Source organism: Megalobrama amblycephala, linkage group LG11 (genome assembly GCF_018812025.1).
Source record: "Megalobrama amblycephala isolate DHTTF-2021 linkage group LG11, ASM1881202v1, whole genome shotgun sequence".
Lineage (NCBI taxonomy): Eukaryota > Metazoa > Chordata > Actinopteri > Cypriniformes > Xenocyprididae > Megalobrama > Megalobrama amblycephala.
The window spans coordinates 23,963,890-23,988,396 of NC_063054.1; the positions used below are offsets into that span (position 1 = coordinate 23,963,890).

At 35.9% G+C, this 24,507-nt stretch overlaps 2 protein-coding genes across 4 annotated transcripts; one reads left to right on the forward strand and one right to left on the reverse strand.

Moving 5' to 3' along the window:
* Positions 1–155: 155 nt before the first annotated feature.
* pdia6 (protein disulfide isomerase family A, member 6) lies at positions 156–6,891 on the forward strand. Its single transcript, XM_048206869.1, has 13 exons — positions 156–313; positions 813–957; positions 1,279–1,336; positions 2,315–2,441; positions 2,552–2,658; positions 2,744–2,874; positions 3,073–3,187; positions 3,422–3,562; positions 3,831–3,915; positions 5,395–5,467; positions 5,623–5,781; positions 5,933–6,029; positions 6,107–6,891. Exons 1-13 carry the CDS (start codon positions 298–300, stop codon positions 6,173–6,175), a joined length of 1,323 nt encoding a protein of 440 aa, XP_048062826.1. The 5' UTR covers positions 156–297; the 3' UTR covers positions 6,176–6,891.
* A 47-nt stretch (positions 6,892–6,938) lies between these two features.
* On the reverse strand, positions 6,939–23,659 carry hpcal1 (hippocalcin-like 1). 3 transcript variants are annotated; one of them, XM_048206871.1, is made up of 5 exons: positions 23,361–23,659; positions 19,836–19,926; positions 11,597–12,017; positions 10,930–11,035; positions 6,939–9,256 (listed from the first exon to the last, which is right to left on the reverse strand). In XM_048206871.1, exons 1-5 carry the CDS (start codon positions 23,422–23,424, stop codon positions 9,159–9,161), a joined length of 780 nt encoding a protein of 259 aa, XP_048062828.1. In that variant the 5' UTR covers positions 23,425–23,659; the 3' UTR covers positions 6,939–9,158. The 3 variants fall into 3 exon arrangements, with proteins under 3 accessions (XP_048062828.1, XP_048062827.1, XP_048062830.1); XM_048206870.1 differs by having other exon boundaries at positions 23,358–23,659; XM_048206873.1 differs by lacking the exons at positions 19,836–19,926; positions 23,361–23,659 and adding an exon at positions 17,951–19,717.
* Between the last annotated feature and the right edge of the window lie 848 nt (positions 23,660–24,507).

Below are 24,507 nucleotides of genomic sequence, written 5' to 3' on the forward strand. Positions count from 1 at the left end.
ACAATACATAATTACTTTTGTACATTTCATTAAACTATTTTGCCACCTCATAGCCACCGTACCTCACCAAGGCACAGAACTACACGTCGAGCTCCTATTGGCTAAGGTCGTCTCCGGGTGGAGGCGCGCCAATCAGCGCGGGCCACGGTACGACTGTGTTGTGTTGTTACGCTGCTGGTTGGAGACCGGCTGTGTGATGCAGTGAGTGAGGTGGAGAGTTCATGCGGCTCACACAGCACTAACACAGCCTGAAGAAGAAGCCTTGAACAAGATACTGCCTAGACACAAAGAACAACCATGCGAGCGCTCTTGGGTGAGTTATATTGATACAAAGGCGTTAACTCAGCTGTAGATACGCGTTTTATTGACTCAAATGCGTTTGCAAGCAAACTGTCAGGTGTAGGGAGACTAACTTTAGTTAGCATGTAGAAGTAGTTTGGAGGTTAATATGACAAAATGGAAAAGTAGAAAAAAAATTCTGTAAACCAACTGAAGAGTGTTTTATGAAGTTTTTTTTTTAACATTAAATCCGTACATGTAAGAGTAATACTATAGTATAATATAGTTAGTGTTGTAAAGTGGTGGTTGGGCCTGTACATTGTAGCAAATTCATCTTCATATTGCACAAGAACAATTTGTGAATAATAATTAAATGCACAATTTTGAGATTCTGCAATCATCTCTTGTATGTAGAGTCTGGTATTAGAAAGTCCTGTTTGTTATGAACCATATGCAGTGTTTCATGCTGTGGTTCTTGATTTTACAAAACAATGCAGTTATTAACTATTTTTTCTCCTTCTTGATCTTCTCAGGTGTGTTGGCGTGTTCTCTGACTGTTCTCTCTGTCCACGGTCTCTACTCTGCCAGTGATGATGTGGTTGAACTCAACCCCTCCAACTTTAACAGGGAAGTCATGCAGAGTGACAGTCTCTGGCTGGTCGAGTTTTATGCCCCCTGGTAAGTTGTGAGAGTCTGGTGGAACCGGGATATGTGTCACTCATAGAGATCTCTAGATCTGTAGTTACAGATCAGGTTACTGTCTGAAATGCTGGTGCTGAATCAGCCCAATCTGTTGCTTTCTTGTATAAAATTGAAAGTATGAGTCATAGCTACTCTTACTCTTTATGCACTTCATTTGCATTGTTTTACATCTCATTAGTCTTAGTTTGCAAATGATGCATAATGCAGGCATGAGAATCATTATTACACCTGTGTAGATGCATGTTTCCTGATGGTGTTTAGATGTTTATGTGCAATACCTGCAATTTTTTCTTAAAGGTGTGGTCACTGCAAGAGCTTGGCTCCTGAATGGAAGAAAGCAGCCACAGCTTTAAAGGTAAATTCTGAATTTAAGATTACATAATAAATTACACTTCTTCAGAAATTTCTATTTTGCTTGACAATCAAGAACTGTGGCTTATTCAGAACCGGTTCATTTTACTGGCACAAAATGATTCATTGAACTTGCATTCTTCCTAAGTGTAGATAACAAAATGTAGTATACACTACCATTCAAATGTTTTGGAGTAAGTAAGATTTTAAATTTTAAAAGAAATTAATGCTTTTATTCAGCAAGGATGCATTACATTTTTCAAATGTGACATTTATAGAAACTAAATATTTCTATTTTAAAAAAAAAATCCTTTTATTTTAAACTTGCCATTCATCAAAGGCCCCGAGAATATTTTCTTGTATGAATATCCGAACATGCAGTATATCAAAAGAAAGCCTGTGATTTTTAAACAAAAAAAGCTTCGTTTTTTTTTCTTCTTTTTTTTTTTTATCAACACTGGAAAAGCAACATTTTAAACAAAAAGCTAATAACGTTTTTTTTTTTGTGTGTGTGTGTGTGTGTTTTGTTTTTGTTTTATTTTTTGTTTTGTTTGTTTCTCAAAGACTACAAAGTGCACAAGCAATGCTTTTATCGCTTGTTTCTCCTCCTCTTTGCCTGTGTTTTGATCTGGAGATTCTGTATTCTTTCAGAAGATGTGTAATTATCATATAACATTGAAAACACGGAAAGCTGGAAAATTCCATCAATGATGGAGAAGCGTTGTCTCATAAATGACGGAAAATTCAGTCAATGGTGGGGAAAGCGTTAAAAGAACTGTGTTGTTTTGGAACCATACTTGTTAAATGTAGCATGAATCGAAACCTGAATCTTTAAATACTTTATGATTCCCATCACTTATTTTTGTATCTTAAAATTTGGAAGTAACAAGCAGCCTGTCTCATTACAGTTGTAAATTGGATCAATCTAAAAGTGAAAATGGATATAAAAAAGATCATTGATAGCATTTGTGTTTTGGTACAGGGCATTGTGAAGGTGGGTGCTGTGGATGCAGACCAACACAACTCCCTGGGAGGCCAGTATGGAGTCCGAGGCTTCCCAACGATCAAGATCTTTGGAGCCAACAAACAAAAACCAGAGGATTACCAAGGTTCAGTACTGCATTTTCATAAAACATCTTGGCATGCATGTAAAGAAAATGTTTTATGGCCATAAAGTGTTGCTCCTCCCTAAGTAGAGTTCATTCTCTCTCTGTCCTAGGTGGCCGTACCAGTCAGGCCATTGTAGACGCAGCTCTGAATGCTCTTCGCTCTCTGGTCAAAGACAGACTTGGTGGAAAGACTGGAGGCTCAGACTACAGCAGACAGGTATTGAAGCTCTGCATGAAGATTTTGTTGTCATATTGCTTTATTTGCCTACCATTGATAGACTCCTCTGTGATGTTGTGATCAGAGTGGAGGCGGTGCTGGCAATAAGAAGGATGTGGTGGAGCTGACCGATGATAACTTTGACCGTACCGTGCTGGACAGCGACAATGTCTGGTTGGTGGAGTTCTTCGCCCCCTGGTGTGGACACTGCAAAAAGTATGTGGCTTTCTCCGTGTCTCGCATACATCATAAGACTTGTCCGTCTGTCATTCCACTGAAATAGTACCTGACATGCTGCGCCATGCATTATTGAAGCGCTGAATCCATGATCAATTATTTACAAGGATTCAAAGACACAATGAAATTCCTCTGCTGGCTGGGCATTCCCATGTTGACTTTCTTTAATGTTTCCAGTCTTGAGCCGGAATGGACAGCAGCCGCCACAGAAGTCAAAGAGCAGACGAAGGGTAAAGTGAAACTGGGTGCTGTGGATGCTACTGTTCACCAGGGCTTGGCAAGCCGCTATGGGGTACTTATTCGATGTCTTTCAGTATAAATAATTCTTACATTGTCCCTAATTTATTTTCAGATCCCAATTATGTCCTTATCAAAAAATATTCATTTGTTTTGGACGATGAACATTTTTATTAGCTCATTTTTGTTGAATGTCTGTTTTCCTTATGCTATTTTTCTGTGAGCCATTTTTTTCTCCTCGGGTCATTGGGTTCACTAATGGCATCTTTTCTGCTGTCTTTATTGGTAGATTCGAGGATTCCCCACCATCAAGATCTTTCGTAAAGGAGAGGAGCCAGAGGACTATCAGGGGGGACGTACCCGATCTGACATCGTTGCTCGTGCCTTGGACCTCTTCTCTGATAACATCCCTCCTCCAGACCTTCAAGAGGTGTGTGTTTTCTCTTCTATTTTTATCATATTAAAGAATATGGTGTAACTAATGTCTATTATTTGGTTACACTTTGTTTTAAGGTGTCCTTATTACAGTGTAATTATACATTTAAGTACTGAGTAATATTAATGAACTACATGTGCTTACTAGAGGGTTAGGATTAGGGTTTGGTTTAAGGTTTGTTGCATGCAATTATGCATAATTTATCGTTAGTTTATAATAGGTATAGTTTGGTTTATATTCATGTGGTGTTTATTTCATTTAGATTTTGAGTGAAGAGGTTTTGAAGAAGACCTGCGAGGACTATCAGCTGTGTATCATAGCGGTGTTGCCTCACATTCTAGACACAGGTATGATACAACGTCAACCTAAAACACATCAAATGATTTCATCAAAACTATTGTTTTTAAGAAGTAAAATGTGAAAATGACAAGCCTCTTAAACAGTCATTTCACTAGGGATGCACAATATATTGGTGCCATATTGGTTATAGGTTATTGGATGATGATGATGATGATATCAAAGAATTATTATTATTATTATTATTATTATTTGATTATTGGATATTTAATTGTGCATGGTCATTTTACTTTATTTTTACATTTAGATTACATTTGCTGTCATCAAACATTCACTTGTAATCTTTAGAAAATCTCAAAATTATTTTTTTTTTTCATACTGTACATTAAAATGCGGTGATGCTTCAATTCACTTGTTGCATTTAAATTGATTAAATTTAGTTTAAATTAAAAAAGATTTTTTTTTTCTTTACTAAAATAGTATAGAATTTTAATATCCACCATTTATTAGATACCAGTTGTAACCTAAAAATAATTGTTCGTAATTATTTTAATATGAATATATGATTTAAAAAAATTATTTTTATTCGCAATGGTCATTTGTAAGTGATGACTTCATTTTCAACTTACTGTGTAAGACACCAATATGTTAGGAACATATGATTGATGGTTAATATACAGTGCAATTTTAGTATTATATATTATTGCAGTTTTTATTAATTTACATTTTTATTTTGCTTTCATTTTAGTTTACTGACGTTTGAGTAATTGTCATTATTTTTCGTTTTAGTTTTATATAATATAATATAATATAATATAATATAATATAATATAATATAATATAATATAATAATATATATTTCTATGTAGCTTTTTTTTTTCCAGTTTTAGTAATTTTAATACTTGTTTTATTTCATTTAGTTGGCAATATTTCTAATTTTCATTTGTTTATCATGTAATTATTTAATTTTCAATTAACCACCAATTTGTACTAGTTCTAGTAAACAAAAACAGTAGTATATCCATATATCGGCATTGGCCGATATATGTTAATTTTTTATGTAATCGTTATCGGCTCAATGAGAAAATTTAGCCGATATAATAAAGCCGATTTTTCCTTCAGGTGAGACACTTCAGATGTGCACTGTCCACAATGATGGTTATGAATTGCTTGAAATATGATTGAAATAACTTCAAAAAGGAAAATACAGTTAAGTACAACGTACAATGCAAGTCTGTCATATAGGCTACATAATATTGTAATGAGAACATTATAATTGTGTGCTTGGGACATGGCTTTTAATGGTGAGACTTTTGTTTTTGTTATCAGGCTCTCAAAAATTCTATAAATTTTCATTCAGATTTATCAGCCAATATATTGGCTGATAAAAATAATATATTAAAATAATATTGGCTTTCAAATATAAAGAATTATCGGTTATCTGTATCTGCCAAAATTTTCATATTGTTGCATCCCTAAATAAGCAGCAACGACAACACTGTTAATTTGATTTTTCTCTATGCTTGCAGGTGCATCTGGAAGAAACTCTTACCTGGACGTGATGAAGATGATGGCAGAGAAATACAAGAAGAAGATGTGGGGGTCAGTATTTTCAGCATCATCCAGAATACAAGTTGAGATCAGCCTGCCCATAAATAACACCAGTACATGTCGCTGCTTGTGTGGCAGAGACGAGACTTTAGGGAATAGAGATCGGGATGCAGTCATACACGTCTCACTCTTTCCTCTCTCTACAGTTGGTTGTGGACTGAAGCAGGGGCACAGATGGAGCTAGAGGCCTCTCTGGGAATCGGTGGATTTGGCTATCCCGCCATGGCAGCCATTAATGCTCGCAAGATGAAGTTCGCTCTGCTTAAAGGCTCATTCAGTGAAACGGGCATCCACGAATTCCTCAGGTAACAGAAGGCTGGAGTTTATATTACTGGGAAACAAGTTACATCACAGAGACTGTTAACATACAGTAGATTTAAGGTGTTGTTTATAATGGCCCTTCTAACTGTCAGCCTGTTTTATGTTGTTAAACTATTAATGTCTTTATTTATGCAGGGAACTTTCTGTTGGCCGTGGCTCCACTGCTACGGTGGGAGGCGGAGCTTTGCCTAAGATCAACACTGTGGAGCCTTGGGATGGGAAAGACGGAGTGGTGAGTAGAGAGTACACTGAGAGTGGATGGATGTCATCCTTTCCTGTTCTTAACCCCCTTTTTTGGCCTTTCCTCAGTTGCCCATGGAGGATGACATTGACCTGAGCGATGTGGATCTGGACGATCTGGAGAAGGATGAGTTATGAGCCTGGTCTAAACCACTCTAGACCTCTGAGACCCAAATGCTGCCCATGTCTTCTCTCCCATGGATGAGGGGATGGTTGGGACATGAACTTCCTTAAGACTCCTAAAAACATACAAATAAAGCAAATGGTTGTGCAGCTTTTTAAAAGAAAACATCCCCCTGTTAGTTTAAAAATGACGCTTTTCAGTATGTACATCACGATTGAGCTACGCTCTGCCTCAATTCCTTCTTCACTTTTGGTGACTGATTGGATCTTTCAATCAGCTTGATGAAGGAGAATGTGGCTCTGTGATTATCAATCACTTGTTTCCAGTGAGCAGATGTCACACAGAGGCTCTTCATAGGACACTTTCTAATATCTGTTTCATTGACTAGATTTAATCCGATGGTACTGGTCTTTCTGTTAATGAGATAAACCAGTGGTTATTTATATCAGCCTTTCTGTGATTTTCAGCAGCTCATTTCACTGGAGTTACGAGAAGCCTAACGTTTCCATTTTCACCCTTTATCCCTCTCATGTGAGTTTTTTTTGTTCTTTTTTCCTATTTGTTTTTAAATTGTGTTACTGAAAAGAATGTCAGCCAACCTGTATCCCAGTTTGCCCATTTGTCTTGTGTGCTAGACCGGGTGTAATGTGGGCATCGTGTAGATTTTTCTTACACAGCTTTGTTTTGAAAGAAAATGTTTTTGTTATGAAAATAAAACAAAAATAATAAATTGACTTGTTTTTATTACCACAGAAGTAACTCTGATAGACACCAGAGGCCTATGAATCAGTGGTTTATTGAGACATCATGCAGACAAATACACTGTTCAGTTGTAAAGATACAACATTCAGATTCGCACTGACGCTTTGGCTTGACAAAAATATGGCTGGACATCCAATCCCAGCTGCAGTATACAACCTTTTTTTTTTCACAATTAACACTATACAAAATTAGAAACGATTCATAAAGCTAATATATATATCCAGTACAAATATTAGTTTTGGCATTTCACTTCAACAGTCATTTTACAGAGAAAAAAATACTAAGGGAGCACTGAAATACCACACATGCAGAAGAGCAAATTAAGAGCATTATCCAATGTTTCCATTAACAGAAACTTGAAGACACTTAGTATTACTGTTGCATTCCATGGAGCTGCTTATCTAACAGAATCGCTACTGTTAATGTTGACACTGGACTGGTGAAAGGACAAATAGAAACTAACCACCTGTCTGCCATTCTATCTGTGCCATATGTCCAAACGGACAACAGCGTTCAAATATTAATGAGTAGCCTAAAGGCTGATGGTTGCTGGGGGTTTTTTAACCTTAAGGGCAGAAATGGTTGTGAAAGGTTTGTCTGAATTGTTAGAATTGAAACCAAAACGAAGCAGAAAAGTAATTATGAATGATTATATTGTATATTTCTGACCTGCTTATTCTAGCACATCTGTATTTGAAATCTAAAAGCTATATTTGAAATCAAAATACAATTGAAATGAAACCCCAGCACCAAACAGCGGGCATTCATTACTGTTCAAAAGTTTAGTTTCAGTAAGATTTTTTTTTAAAATGTTATTTTTTTGAAAGAAATCTCTTATGCTCACCAAGGCTGCATTTATTCGATCAAAAAAACAGTAAAAACCACAATACTGTGAAATATTTCATACAATTTAAAATAACTGTTTTCTATTTTAATATATTTTAAATTTGTAATTTTTTCCTGTGATTGCAAAGCTGGTTTCAGCAGCCATCTGCTTAATGTTTTTGTGGAAACAATGGATCTTTTTTTTTTTTTTTTCAGAATTCTTTGATGAATAGAAAGTTCAAAAGAACATTTATTTGAAATCTTTTGTAACAATGTAGAAAATGTGATGCATCCTTGCTGAATAAAAGTATTTTCCTTTAAAAATAAAAGCACAAATAAAACTTACTGACCCTAAACTGTTGGCATGTTCTGTTACATACTAAAAGAAGCAATACTTTCCTTTTAAAATAAAGTTGAAGTCGATCATAATTGGCCGGACAGCAGACTGCTCCGAAAGTAGCTAGACTGTACCTGATGCATAAAAACCAAAATCCAACCAAAAAATACCTAGCAAATACTATAGTGATCAAGTTTAGAACACGTCAAGGGAATGTAACTAGTGCTCTGGAGATATTTTAGCTTGCCCGAATGCAAAACAAATGGAATATTTACAAGCAGAACTTCATGGGCCTCATTTATAAAATATTGCGTAGAAACAGCAATAAAACAAAAACCTACATTTGATCTTACAATCATTTCTCAAATGTGCGTACGTGATTTAGAGAACAAAAACTTTGTAAACGCCGCCTAATTAATGTCTTTAACGTATAAAAGAGCACCAGTCAACATCCAAATCCTTTACTTGATAATGGCGCGAGGCAAGAATTGCTTAGATTTCCAAATATCTGCAGTACTCCAACTCTAAAAACTGTGCATACACACGTTTCATAAATGAGGCCCCATGTTTTGGCCTAATAGCCATTCTGGGAATTTGCACGTGGTACTGACTAGTCATTTACACTTTTTAAGTGGAATGCAAACCATTGAAAATATAAATATTTTTAGTCATCACTTAAAGACACCATGAAGTAACTTGACAATTCTGCAGAATCGATCTAGAGAGCATTTGATTTGACAAAAATCTGTGTAATGCAACCAATCATCAGAAGAGCAAGTTTTAAAATGTGAATATCTGCTAAAAGTGGATTTTTGACAACTGAATTCAAGGGGTCTTTCAAATGTTGACCCAGCCCAGACATTATGACAGCTCAGCAATGCCATTGAAAAACAGAATTACATCAAAATAAAATCAGGCTGGAATATTGATGAAACAGGTGACGACCCATGAACAAGGAAACTTTTAAAGCAGGAAATTTATCATTGATGATGCCATCAGCTACCTTTCAAATAATCTTGTCTTTTCAGTGTGCATGTGAGTGGTTGCCTGTCAGCTGCTTTTAAGACCTGTATTTATAACTGTCGAGAGGTGCTTTGGTCAGACTGCAGTAGTCTGACGATAGAGGGGTCGCTCTTGGCACCTTTGATGAATTCCTCCAGAGACAGTCTGCCTATAGATTTGAAAAAACAACAAAAAAGTTATTTTGTTAATTTCCAAGAGTAACGTTTCAGTGGTGGTCAAATATCCTGGAACTTAAATAAATTCTAAATATGGCTTAATGGTTCATTTGTGTGTCAGTGGTTGTCATGGACACTGTGAAAAATGATTTTCTTAACTAGTATTTTTGCCTTGTTTTCCAAATCTTAACATCATTAAAGCAAGATGAATATTCTTGGAAAGCAAAGTTACATAAGACATTAAAAACACTAAATTTGGCTTAAGAAAAAACGGTTTGGCAATTGGGTAAGAAACGTAGGAAAACTACTTTCAAGATAAATCTTGATTCCTTACACAATTTTGCTTCTCAAGAATCGTGTTTTAAGAATATGTAGATATTTATACTGTAAATCAAAGACAATATAGAATTGTTGGTAACACTTTACTTGAATGGGTGTGCATAAGACTGACATGACACCTTCATAATCATGACATGACACGTGTCATGAATATGAAGGAGGTTTTATGAATGTTTATGACAACTGCCATTAAGTGTCATTCGCTCAATTATGTCATTTTTAATGCAAAGATGACATTGTTTGAGATGTCCGAGTTATGACAACTTGACATAAACCAATACATCGTAACCTGTCAGTGTCTTTGTCATGACAACTTGACATCATTTAGCTTTATGGGTTAACATTACATTAAACTGACATGTAGTTGGTTTTGACATGAGGCCATTATAATAGATCATAAATATGTATCTTGAGCTCAAGTACAGTGGTACAAATTGAACTTGTCATTAAAATGTCATTAAGTGACAATACTCTGACATAATTTTATAACAGTGTCATGACTATTTTTCATTTCATGTTTTTTTTTTTGTTTTTGTTTTTTTAAGTTTCCTCCAACAGAAGGTCAGATAATAGACAATTTCAAATTTCGTAAAAAAGATGACACTGTTATAAATTAATGGTAACACTTTATTTTAGGGTCTTTTAACTAGTTGCTTATTACTATTAGCATTCATATGGCTAAAATATTGGCTGTTTATTAGTACTTATAAAGCACATATTAATGCCTTATTCTGCATGATCTTATTCTACATTCTTAATCCTACCCAATACCTAAACTTAACAATTAACTATAATAAGCAGTAAATTAAGAGTTTATTGAGGGAAAAGTCATAGTTAATCGTTTATATATGTGCTCCCTATACTGAAGTGTTACCAAAATAATGTAATGTAATGTTAACCCATAAAGCTAAGTAGTTTTTTAAGTTTGATAATTAATCTGCTATGTCATGTTTATGACAGGTTATGATGTTTTGCTAATGTCACGTTGTCATGACAAAGACACTGACAGGTTATGATGTGTTGGTTTATGTCAAGTTGTCGTAACAAAGACATCTCAAACAATGTCATCTTTGCATTCAAAATGACATAATTGAGCGAATGGCACTTAATGACAGTTGTCATAAACATGCATAAAACCTCCTTCATATTCATGACACGTGTCATGTCAAGATTATGAAGGTGTCATGTCAGTCTTATGCACACCCCTTCAAGTAAAGTGTTACCGAATTGTTTTGCAGTGCAGTTTCTATGACATTTTGCGCGGTTTAACTTTAAGAGTCTATATAAATATTATCAGTGAGTGGGAGACGGATCTCAGGAGGCGTACCATCGTTGTCCGTGTCCATCTGTCGGAATATCTTATCTGTGCGTTTCTCTGGCGTTGATTCATCCTCGGGCATCTTCATCACAGATGACACCATTTTGTAAATTGCCTGTGAAAATTAATGGAACTGTGTGTCAAAACATATGGTAGTTTGCTGTCACATGCAAAGGTTTCAGTTTTCAGTAACAACACATTTGATAAGACTGTCATTATAATGCTACAACTGATAGTCAAAAGTATCAGTTGCATAACGCAGCTGTCACTGTCACAGCTTCAGTCAACATTTTATATCAGTGTAATCAATGCAAATGATCATAAGCCTGTTTCTCTGCCAGATACATTTAATGTCACTTTCAGATATTGTTTTATAGCGTGTCCTCTGTTGCAGGTGTAAAAGAGCCATCTATGTTATTAACATGGAGAGTCAACAGTCCCTTTGAAGTAGCGAACAAAGCCTTTGTGTTTGGTCACCATTTGTGGCAAGACCATATGGCCTGTGGAACACTTGATTGAGGAGATCTGTTTATTCAAGGAGGTCTGTATCACCAAACATTAGACTGAGCCAATATTGATATGGAACAAGCTGCTCTAAAAACAATGGCTCGCCAGCTAAAATACAGAAATGCAAATGAAACCAAAAATACTAAAAAGTAAATAAAAAATACCTCACCTGTACGATCTCCAGCATTTCAGCTCGGCTGATGTATCCGTTGCCATCCAGATCGTACATGCTGAAGGCCCAGCGGAGCTTCTGCTCCAGGCCTCCGCGCGAGGTCACGCTCAGAGCGATTATGAACTCCCGGAAGTCGATTGTGGCGTCGCCGTTGGTGTCGAAGGTGCGGAACACGTGCTCCGCAAACTTCGAAGCATCACCGTAGGGAAAGAAATTGGCGTAGATCTTCTTGAATTCCTCTACCGTTAGGTGGCCCGACGGACAGTCCTTCAGGAAGCCGCGGTACCACTCCTGCAGCTCGTGGTCCGTGAACTCGGTGTTCTCCCGCAGGTCGTTGAGGACCTCGGGTCGCAACTTGCTGTTCTGTTTACCCATGATGAAACTCTCTCGCAGGCTTTTCCCAGACCCTTGCTGCTCCCTGTCAGCACAATCACAAAGAAATAAAGTAGCTACTTAGATATTTTCAAACCCAAATTAGCCTTTTTTATACATTCTGCACAAGCCACAATAAAGAGATTCACATTTCCTCTGCCAGATGTAGGTTTCAGAATAATGGAAAACGTGTTACCCTTCCAAATTGAGGGAGTGGATCATGGTATCCATGGAAACCATTTAAAACCTTGTTAAGGTGAGAATTTATTGACTCCTTCACAGTGGGGGAGCAGGTGGGGTAAAGCAGGGAGGGCACTGAGCAGCATTCAGGGAGGCTCATATGAGGGCATAACTGTCACCAGACCACCTTAGCAACAATCAAGACGGCGTGGGTTACCAGGGAGATGAAGAAGAGATGTTATTTTTTTGCATGTGTGTGGGTAATTTGGAACGGTTGGTGTCTCTTACTGTACATGAGCCTGTGCTTGCGGCGTTAAGAGGGGGCAGAGTGTGAGGCACTGCTCGTTCTATTTAAACAAATCATATAAAGACCATATAAATGGTGAGGTGGCAGGGACTGAAATTTAACGATAGGTTATATAAGCTACATGGCCATATGCACTTATTCTCTCTTTCTTTTTACTACTTCTCCATTCTTTGTTTTTTATGTTCATATTTCTGAATCTTATTTTAGCATTAGGGACGCCCCTATTTTTGTCTGGAAATATTCATTTATTAATTGATTATTAATCATTAATGTATTCAAAAAAACATAAAAAAATGCAGTTGCTAATGCACTGCTAAAAATCATCTTAAAATCAATTCATGACCAAAAAAGTTATGTGGTTCAAGCAACATACAATAATATCATATTGCAGACCTTCATGACTGTGTGTTAAAGTCATAGGGCTCTTCTTCTTCTTTTTTTTTATTAAAGGTGCCCTAGAACTTTTTTTTAAAAGATGTAATATAAGTCTAAGGTGTCCCCTGAATGTGTCTGTGAAGTTTCAGCTCAAAATACCCCATAGATTTTTTTAATTAATTTTTTTTAACTGCCTATTTTGGGGCATAATTAGAAATGAGCCGATTCAGGGTGTGTGGCCCTTTAAATCTTGTGCTCCACGCCCCAAGAGCTCACGCTTGCATTAAACAACATAAAAAAGTTCAAACAGCTAATATAACCCTCAAAATGGATCTTTACAAAGTGTTTGTCATGCAGCAAGTCTAATTGCGTAAGTACAGTGTTTATTTTGATGTTTACATTGATTCTGAATGAGTTTGATAGTGCTCCGTGGCTAACGGCTAATGCTACACTGTTGGAGAGATTTATAAAGAATGAAGTTGTGTTTATGCATTATACAGACTGCAAGTGTTTAAAAATGAAAATAGTGACGGCTCTTGTCTCCGTGAATACAGTAAGAAACGATGGTAACTTTAACCACATTTAACAGTACATTAGCAAAATGCTAACGAAACATTTAGAAAGACAATTTACAAATATCACTAAAAATATCATGTTATCATGAATCATGTCAGTTATTATTGCTCCATCTGCCATTTTTTGCTATTGTCCTTGCTTGCTTACCTAGTCTGATGATTCAGCTCTGCACATCCAGACGTTACTGGCTGCCCTTGTCTAATGCCTTTCATAATGTTGGGAACATGGGCTGGCATATGCAAATATTGGGGGCGTACACCCCGACTGTTACGCAACAGTCGGTGTTATGTTATGATTCGCCTGTTCTTCGGAGGTCTTTTAAACAAATGAGATTTATATAAGAAGGAGGAAACAATGGAGTTTGAGACTCACTGTATGTCATTTCCATGTACTGAACTCTTGTTATTTAACTATGCCGAGGTAAATTCAATTTTTGAATCTAGGGCACCTTTAAAGAAAATATTAGTTCAGGTTGTAAAAAATTATAATATTTATTACAAATTCATGGTATTTGTCAATAAATAAATTATATGATGTATTTAAATGTATTTTATTTAAAGTACATTATTACTTGAGGGTTACATTACATTTTAGTTTTTCAAAACCATATGAAACCAACATGAATACAAAAAGTACATTTCCAAGAACTTATAAGAACTTATGTGTTTTAAACTAGACTTTTAAAAGATCTTATACTGCAAGTCACAAGATCGGCTCATTATAAATATAAATTGGTGTTCTTGAGTTCATTATTTCCTGACTAAAATCCATTCTGCCATATATCTCGTGCTGCAACCACAGAGCAACACTGTGACGGACGCTTTTTTCTGCTAAATAAAAAGAAACTCGTGGGTTACTGAGATGGTATGACCTAAAAACCTTTAATTTCCAAAGATGCCATAAATATCTATTTATATATGCACAAATTATTTCAGTTAAAGCTACACATTCTCAATGAGGTACTAGTTTACCACTTTACCCAATAAAAAGACATTTTATAGGTATTTTAGACTTGGTGCTCTAGATATGTCCACCTCTTCAGAAAATGGCTTTGACCGTTTGCTTAGTTTGTCAGGGCCATCAAAAGGGTGGCTCCTCCCTTGGCTGGAGTCACATGGGTGAAGCTACTGGCCTGGCAGCACGCAGGCAGACAGACATAAACATGGGCGTAGCTTGCTGCTCCCTCCCTCTTTTCCCTCAGACACTCACCAAGCCACAAGAAACCCAGAACTTTCCATTCTGAAGGAAAAAATGTAAGCTCATGCTGCTGTCAAAATGGAAAAAATCTGAAAAAAGTAGGGTCCCCATAGGCCCTGATCCAACAGAAATAACAACATCACAGGGGGCACGTATATGGAGCTGAGACTCAGGCTCACATATTCATTCTCTGTGAAGAGGAACCAAAATGGAAGACATGATGAGAGGAGTGAGGAGTTGAACACAGCCCTAATTTTCAAAATGCTTGAAAAGCCCTTTGCAAAAAAACTGAATCAGAACAGAGAAAAGTGAGACACATCTTCTCGGATGGAGAGCAGATGGTGTATTACTGTATGCTCCAGTACCTCATGATTCACAAGCATCCTCTGCCACTCAAGTCACAAACCATAATGCTTTACAGGTGGTTTCAGAATATAAACCATACAAGTGGCACCCCAAAGGAAACTGGGAAAACCATATCCACCTTATTTTTTTACGTAAGCAGCTATTTGTAAAATTGAATGTGTATGGCTTCCGGTGCCTCGCTTCCAGTTATTTTTAGCTGTAAAAAAAGCTAGTTATGCTGCTCGATACTGCAAACTTGTATTTCTAACCATATTATCTTAATGTATTCTCTTAAGTATCCACCAATATACTGCACTTCGATATACTTCTCGTTATTTCCCTATAGCGGCCAATGAATTGGAAGTCTCACACATTCACAGAAAACAGCTTATTTCCATATTGAAAAATAAGATGGATAGCTTCTTATATCAACACTGTAAAGAATGACCTCAGGTTTCTTACAGGAATAGTTCAGCCAAAAATGAATCATTCAAATACTAAATGCTGTTCCGAAACTTAATTGAATTGAAGCAATTGAAGGATTCGCTGGTAATTTTACATTCAATTACAAAGAATGCGAAATGAATCCTTGAAGTATCATAAAAGTTGTTTATATGTTTTGTATGGAAGTCTTTTGTATGGCAGCTTTGTGAGAGGAATAGACTGACATTTAATCGTTCCACTAGTTATTCACTGATAGTCTTAAACATACAGGGCCAGTCAGTTGAGTTGAACTAGAGAACAGGATCAGACTGATTCATTCTGAATGGTTAATAAACTGATTCACTGAAAAGATCACCAACTCAAAAGAATAATTTGTTCACAAATCAGACATCGACTTGAACTATCATGAACACGGCAAGCATGATGTCATTATCCCTTACAGTAAATTGAATCTGTTTCTTGCACAAAGCTATTGCATGACCTTGCATTAGTCATATGAACCACTTTTATGATACTTTTATAGGGCTCCAGAGTCCTTTTTAAAGCTTGAAGCTCTAGTCACCATTCATTGTAACTGTATGGAAAGAAATGACCAGTACATTCTTCAGTACAAGTTTTCCACAGAGGAAGGAAAGTTATACGACTTGGAACTCCCTGAGAGTCAGAGTGAAATGATGACAACTATTTCATTTTTGGGTTAACTATCCCTTTAAGGGTGAAAATAAGTTTGGAAATGTACAGTTCAGCCAAGCTTGTGAGTATTTCAATGTTATTTCATTTACTAAAGCTGTCTGTCTAGAAGATTACATTTACATTTGTTAGTTTAACATATTTTCTCTGTTTATCCTAAATGTCAGTTTCTATTACACTGATCCCCGTTGCAGTTTCTTCTCACTGAATGATTAACCCTTGCCTGTTCTCTCTCTGCCATGTCTCTAAAGGGAATATTCAGTCACGGCTCTTATATTGCATCTAATGACTAAACATTCCTTGATGATTTCCACACAAGCCCTAGTTTTCAATTTCACTCCCAGTAGCCTCGGTTGCACAAACTTGTTGTGTTACCCTCCCTTCTCTCATTAAACTATCCCCCATTACAACACTGCCGCTCTGGCAAACGTGAATGTTGTGTCTCGCCACCAGATTCCACACACTCACACAACATATTTTTTTTCACAGACCAGTGTGAAAAGCTATACAGTGCAACTATTGCCCTTAATTCATTTCCAAATAACAGCTTTCATTACACCCCATTCAAATCAAACAGAGATATGTGCCAGGTTGCCACAAGCACAGATCAAATAGCCAGAAAAACGTTACCTGGAAAGAGTGGAACACACTTTGTACACATCAGTGCAATTCAGCATGCAGTTGTACAGTATTCATCTTTGACCCATCATGCATAAAACATCAGCTCAATTAACTGTGTGTGTGTGGGTGTGTGTTGGTGTGAGGCTCATTAAGCCTTCTATTCCCCAATGTGGCCTAACTAAAATGCACCCTGACAGGTGTCAAAAGATCAGTAGAACAGAAAACACAGTTTTTCTACTGCTCCGGCGGACCGTAAAATTACAGGAAAACAAACAATCCGCTTTTACCTTGTCTGAGAATTCAGGGTATTTTTCCCCGAAATAGCTTTTCGCTAAATGTAATGATGTCAAGAGGTCATCCAATATATTTCCCATCATCTTGAGCAGGGAATAAATTTCCCCGAAACAGTTTCACACATTTGCTGGTATTTATCAGAACCAGAACAGACCAGAACTAGGGATGGAAATAGAAATGTAATGTTGACAATGGTTCTGGGTTTGTTCAGATGCTGACGGCAGGCTGGCAGGTATGCCACTGAGATGATTGCAAGGCATCATGGAGAGACTTGATTGGAAAAGTGGGGAATCGACCGCTTACTCCTGCTGTGAAGATCATGCTGTGACCCAGAAGGGGATCATAACAGAGGGGAAATTAAGTATACAAATGACAACTGAATCAGAAGAATAACTTATTGTTATTAGACCATCTACACACTGGCACTGAAAAGACGTTCCACTGCAAATATTAATATAACATAAGAGAACTATCATAAGCAGTGTAACTATAACTATACACCCTGTTTTATTATATAGAGCAACTAACTAAATATTTTCACATATATTGAGTCATTTTACTCTGGATAATCGAGGAATCTAGTGATATATTGCATTAAATTAAATGCAAAGGGTCAAATAGAGCCTCTTAGCACCATAAGGTCAGTTTTCCTGGGCATTAAAACAATCCCATGCTTACATGAATGGATTTTTATGGTGACCTGGCCATGAGCAAAATAAATAAATAAATAAATAAATTTCTCCATCCCAGAAAACAAAACAAAACCACACGTACCATTGTGAAAACTATCGTAGACTGCCAATATGAGACATGAAACCATTATTTAGCCCGAACTGCATTATTTTTGGTACCATAAAAGCTGTGTATTTATTCTCATGGAAATAATGGGTTACAAAAAGCGGCATATGTTGAAAAAATACATTAGAGGCTTAATATAGACATCAACTTACCTCTATGAAAATGACAGAGCTGATATGTCCCCCAATTTGTCAGCTGTAGCCTTAGTCCGTCTGAAGAAGGAGTGTCCTCACAAAACTTTCAACATTTTCGCCATGAAAGAAAAAAACTCACAGAAGCTTGCATATACAAACAAAAACTAAATAAGCTACGCTTACACGTTCAGGTCGATCTTGTACTCTAAAAGTTGGAATGTTGTTTTAATAAAAGGAAAGCGAAAAAGTTAAAAATTGCAGAATATTCTACAGACTCCATAACATCTCAAAGGCGCACTTGAAACCTCATCATTGAGCGAGAGACCTGACACCACACACACAGCTCTGCTCCGCTGTCAATGGACGAGTCCACCACCAGACTGTAGGGGGGACTCGTGTATCTGGGAATGGGATGTCAGTATTATATTTGAGAACGTTCACATTATAAACTCATGTTTCATTTTGGTAGTATCGTTCCGATATGGTTGAAGACAAAAAAGTTGCAAATTAATCATTTCTGAGCACCCACAACGTTATTGTAGGGGTAAAACACTTTGGACGAGTCCGTACACTCCGAAGTGGAGCAGATTGCAATAAAGAACAGTTCTTGGTCGCTAGCGGAAAAGAAATCCCGTACTGGTCTGCAGCTGGATATTATTGGATTTTATGATGATGATGAGAATATATAAAACCGATTCAGCTGTTTAAGGACAGAGGAAACTTTAGAATTGGGAATTTATAGAAAAGAGAAAACTTAAACTTCTCAGTCCATTTCATTGACTCCCATCAGCTAAAATGTAAATAAAGTATAGAAAGGTAATTAAATAATGAAGCTATCTATATAATCTAGTATAAATAGCAGATGCCGTTATATGTTAACTTTAAGATTTTGTTGAATATATTTACCCATCCAGTCCCCAGCAAACCCAGATTAATCAAATCAGCTGATAGGCCTAACTTACATTTCACGTAGTCTATATTGTGGCAACTTTTTAAATAATAATAATAATAAACCATCTAAAATCCAAATTATACCTTGGTTCCTAATTACTAAGTTTACCTGATGTATCATCACCTAAAATAAATATGGATTTGTATTTTATTATTCAGTTATGATGCCTTAAAACATTCTTGAAAGTGACATCATAGCTCAAAATGACCATTTAAATCAGATTCTCGCGATTCCAAAAACATTTTTACAGGTTACTTTAGCCTATACAATTATAGCATTCATAGGTTTGACATGGACAATATGTTCGACATCTCCACCAGGAGGCAGCAGATGTTGCCTTTTGATTTCTAATACAGCCCAAATCGTACATAGCTTGTCATATTTCAGTGTTAGATTAGGCCACTGATTTTTCCAGAATATATAAAAACAGTCTGTTTTTTCACTACAGTCAGGTATAATTTCCAAAACACTATTATTTCCTAAAAATTTATAAGAGTAGCTCTAGGTCTATATAGAAAATGTATGTCCTCTCCTAAAATTCATGTTGTGATTTTGAAACGTTATGCAATGTGATCAACTGATTTAATCAGTAAAGGCTTGTTGACATACAAAGACCCTTTAATCTAATTTTTTTATTATTTGAAAAACAAATTAGACACCTCATAAAAACACTCATGATCTCTGATCTCTGATTGTAATGATCTTTGCTCCTGTTATATAAATAACAAGGCATTGTCATTGCATGAATCAGCTATGAGTCTACACTATCAAAACTTATTTTATGTTTTTATAATATTTGTTTTTAATATACATTTAGATTTCTTAGCTGAATGGACCCCAGACTGAAAATCTAGGCTACCTCCCATGTTTACAAATGATTCTTGAGATTGTGAGATGCATGATGACATTGAGCTGAAAAACAAACAGTTAATATTGACAGATATAATGTACCTCAGACACAGAGGGGCAATGGCCTTTATGGTCACTCCATGGAAGCGTGCCGATATCTCTAGACCATTTTGACTCCATAATTTTTTTTCTGCTGAAAAACAGTTTACACAACAAAATCAAATTTAAAATAAATGAACACACAATAAATTAATTATGAAGCTATTTTTTTATGTTTAGATATATTATCATCAGCAGCATATAAAATGTACGAATTAATCATTTGGATTTTTGAATTTATCAACGGAATCTACATTTCAAAAGAATAAAAATAAACTAATAGGACAATTCTTCATGTGGCAGCCTGAAAATTCTATCACTCAATGTTCTACATCTTAAAGTCCAGCTTTCAGAATTTTTTTTTTTTTTTTTTTTTTTTTTCTTAGGATCTGATTTGAAGTTTAACTACAGAACAAACAGTATGATGGATATTGGGTCTGAGATGATCGATTTTTGTCTGTTTATTTGGCATAAAATCAACCACATATTAGATCAGTGCTGCCAATATCAATATCAAATTGCAAGAAAATATCTCCACTTCCAAAAATAGGTTAAAGGGATAGTTTACTCAAAAATGAAAATTCTGTCATCATTTACTGACCCTCAAGTTTTTCCAAACCTGTATGAATGTATTGCTTCTGCTGAACACAAAAAAAAAGATATTTTGAAGAATGTTGGTAACCAGACAGCTGACAGTAGCCATTGACTTCCATAGTATAGAAGTCAATGGCTACTGTCAACATGACTGGTTATCAGTATTCTTCAAAATATCTTCTATCTTCTTCAAAATATCCATACAGGTTTGGGACAACATGAGTAAATGATGACAGAATTTTCATTTTTGGATGAACTATTCCTAGTTTTAAACTAACCTTAGTATAGAAGTCAATGGCTACTGTCAACATGACTGGTTATCAGCATTCAGGGATGGGCAAAAATACATCAAAATGTATTTTAAATTAAAATACAAAATACCTTAATTTTAAATGTATCAAAATAAACTACAAAATACAGCAGCCAAACCATGTATCAAAATAAACTACTGTATTTTTGTATTTTGAAAATATTTTTACAAGGGAGCATGAAATTTCTTTGCAAACATTCTATCAGTTGGCCTATTTGATCTATCCCTTCACCATTACACTGACTTGATTAAGTAAACAATGTTTGATAGCACCAGCTTTTCTCTGCCCGAGTCATGCAATAAATGACATATGCAACCAGTTAAAGGCACAAATATGTAGGATTTTTAGATTAAAATATTCAAAAACCACTAAAACAATGTTAAATTTTTTGTTGACTTGTGTACTTACATTATATTCTAAATCCAGAGAAATAAGCAATTTTAACCAGGACACACACCGTGTCCGTGTGTCACCTATCAATGACATCATTACCCTGGATTTCCAATTTTATTTTGTCGAAAAGCCATGGAAACATCAAAGACACTGTAGTACTGTATATTATGAGTTTTATTAGACAGGGAAGCAACTGTTTGGATACATTCATCGACAGAAAACTCATCACGTTATATCGCTTAACACATTCAGGGCCAGATTTACTAAACTGGGCAAATTAGCATGAGAGCGCAATTCCACAAATGTGTTGATGGGAGTGGCAAGTTTTGCACGTGATCTGCTGACATGCAAATATAGGCCAACATAGCTTGGCAAACGATATGTTCGGATAAGGTTTTACTCTGGCATTTCAAAGAAATTAATAATCCTTCTTCCACGCGCTCTCTGTTGTCTGCGGTGTCTCCTCCTAACAGTAACAATTGCAGCCATGTCACAAAATGGGTTCAGACATGCTTTTTTAGGGCGTTAAATAATGATGTAAATACCAGTAAAGTGACTAGCGCAAACATTAGTAAATCGCATTGTGTGATTCATTTAAGTACTCTCCTCCCATAAGTTTTGCATCTGAAAGGGAAACTCCTAAAAATGCATATGCAATAAGGTCAGCCGCAAACACAACTCAGTTCACGCGTTTTCAGCGCTAATTTTATACAGCATGTTTTTAGTAAATCCCGACAGTAGTTTTTTAACACCAAAAGAGGGTTTGTGCTGTTAGTAAATCTGGCCCTAAGTCTTTTTGTTTGAATCTCGTTTTCTTGATTTATCATGAGTACCATGTTTTATCATGACTAATATCGATCTAGCTTACTGCAGTGTGCAACAAGTGTCTCATAGTAGCCGCTGAGCGAACGCACAGAGTAGCACTATACCAACTTTCAACACACAAATGTATCTAATATGATAAGCAGCGCTGCTTTACCCTACGTGCACATGACCGAAAGAAGCGAAAGCGGCGACTGTGGCATAATAAAAGATCCGCTGCTGTCGAGCTGTGTGTCGCACTCGTCTCTCATTAGTAATCGCTCCAGTGGGCTCGTTACTGCTCTCACAGCATTCGGTCCTGCTCTGCTTCATACTACAATAACGTTAATAATATCTCCATGAACATGATTTCTGCCTGAGTCCTGTCAAGATTCTTTTCCACCGGCTGTAGACGTGAAGACAATACATCCCATGATTCCTTGAAATCAAGGTGTCATCGAGCTTCGCCTTTGTTTTGAATGAGCGATATTTAGAGGCAAAAATGTACATATTGTGGCTTTAACAGAACAAATATTCACATATCCCTGTGATCTCCCAGATGAAGGTTAGTTTTGAAGTAACCTTCATCTGGGAGATCACAGGGATATGTGAATATTTGTGAATCTGCGAATGACTCATAATTGTATCCTAATTTAGTTACTTGGTGTTTGGTAATGAAGGGCCTACTTTGCATCAGCAACACTGACTCAATGACAAACAAGTCATTCATAAGAAGACAACTCATGGCACCTGTTTTCATAGCAGCTAGTTTTAAACCAATTAATCATTTGATTGTTAATCATAAATATAGGGGGTTGCTGCTCGGTAATGTTTTCAAGAACATTATGTAAATTGGTGTATTATTTAGCCTAGACTACCAAAATGAACACCAAAACTTAACATGAACTGTTAAAAATTATAGCAATTCATGCTAAAATTGATGGAAAGCTGGCAGCCTGCATGTTTCTTGACCACCTTCTTCCATATCAATTTTCTGTTCTGATTGCAACAAGTCTCTGCAAACTATAGAGTAGGCACCAATCAGAGGCTGCAATTTTATGATGTCATCATGTAGACTACTTACAAAGTATTTTACAGTATTTTAAAAATACAAAACACTAAAGTATTTTGATACAAAATACAAAGCCATTTCCATCGACCCTATCAAATACAAATTACAAAATACTATTTTGTATTTGAAATATACATATGTACGTATGTATCATAAATACTGCCCATCCCTGTCAGCATCCTTCAAAATATATTCTTTTGTGTTCAGCAGAAGAAAGAAACACATACAGGTTTGGGACAACATGAGTAAATGATGACAGAATTTTCATTTTTGGATGAACTATTCCTTTAAGGTTATAGTTTTAAACTAATAAACTACTTCAAAATTGAAAAAAGTGAAAAAATGAACTCTTACCACCTTTTGTCTTCACTGTATCTTGCAGATTAAATGCATGAAGCTGCAGTATACTGCATCTAGACATGCACAGTCTGTGGATGAAGTATATCTATTGCACAGCATGTCCATCATATTAAGCAATTCCCAGTCCCATTAAATAGAAGGCCCTGGACTTATCAGTTTTGAAGTTGCCAAAGTATCTAACATAAAACTGAAAGTCTATGAGTCTGCTGGACGACAAAAATGCATTATATTAAAATTAAAGGACTATGATTACAGTTCATATGACTAACAGAACACAACTATCATGGAGGACTTTAATCACCAAAAATATATCTTGTTCAGCAAGAAGATCCATGACATTATCTATTCAAAATGGTAAGCAACTTGCTTCCTAAGACAAGAGATAAGCTCATCAATGCAGGAACGAAGGTTGGATCCAACTCAAATGTCCCGATCAAAGTTCGCGCAGCATGAAAATAAACAAATGTGTCTGCTAAAATGAATGTATATGCTATCAAACAAAGGAGTCAAGGAGTGTTTGAGCATATGTGTCATTACGTATGTACCCATTTGTTTGTGAATGAATAAATATGAAAAATATGTATTTAACTGTAAAATTATTCATAAATATTCATAAGCTCATATGAATAGGTTTTCATGATTCATTCCTTTTGACACTTGCCATTTCAGATTAGTATAATCATTTTTACACTACATTAAAATGATTCTTTGCCTGTTTAATATATGTGCTACCATTATTGCACAACACAGTATTCCAGAACTGTTCATGCTCAAACACTTATCGGAAACCTGGCCGTAATCAGAGTAAGTGCTGATAAAGGTGTGTTACAAACCTCAAATGTTTCTGAGGCAATACACTGTACATTCTGTACTGCTGCTTCATCTTTTTTTTCTTTTTTAACCTCAACGCAAGCTTGGTACTATTGATTTAGCATTTACAGCACAATAGACCAACATGATAGTCCCAAATGGTTCAAATTATAACCTGAATAAAGAAAACACATTGTTATTATTATTATATCTATAATAATTATAGTAATAATATTAATAATAATACTTTTATAACATTTCTATAAAATCACTGACAAAGTAACCCATGCAAACACTCACAAAAGGGCTTTTATTTATAGTCTATTTGATTAGA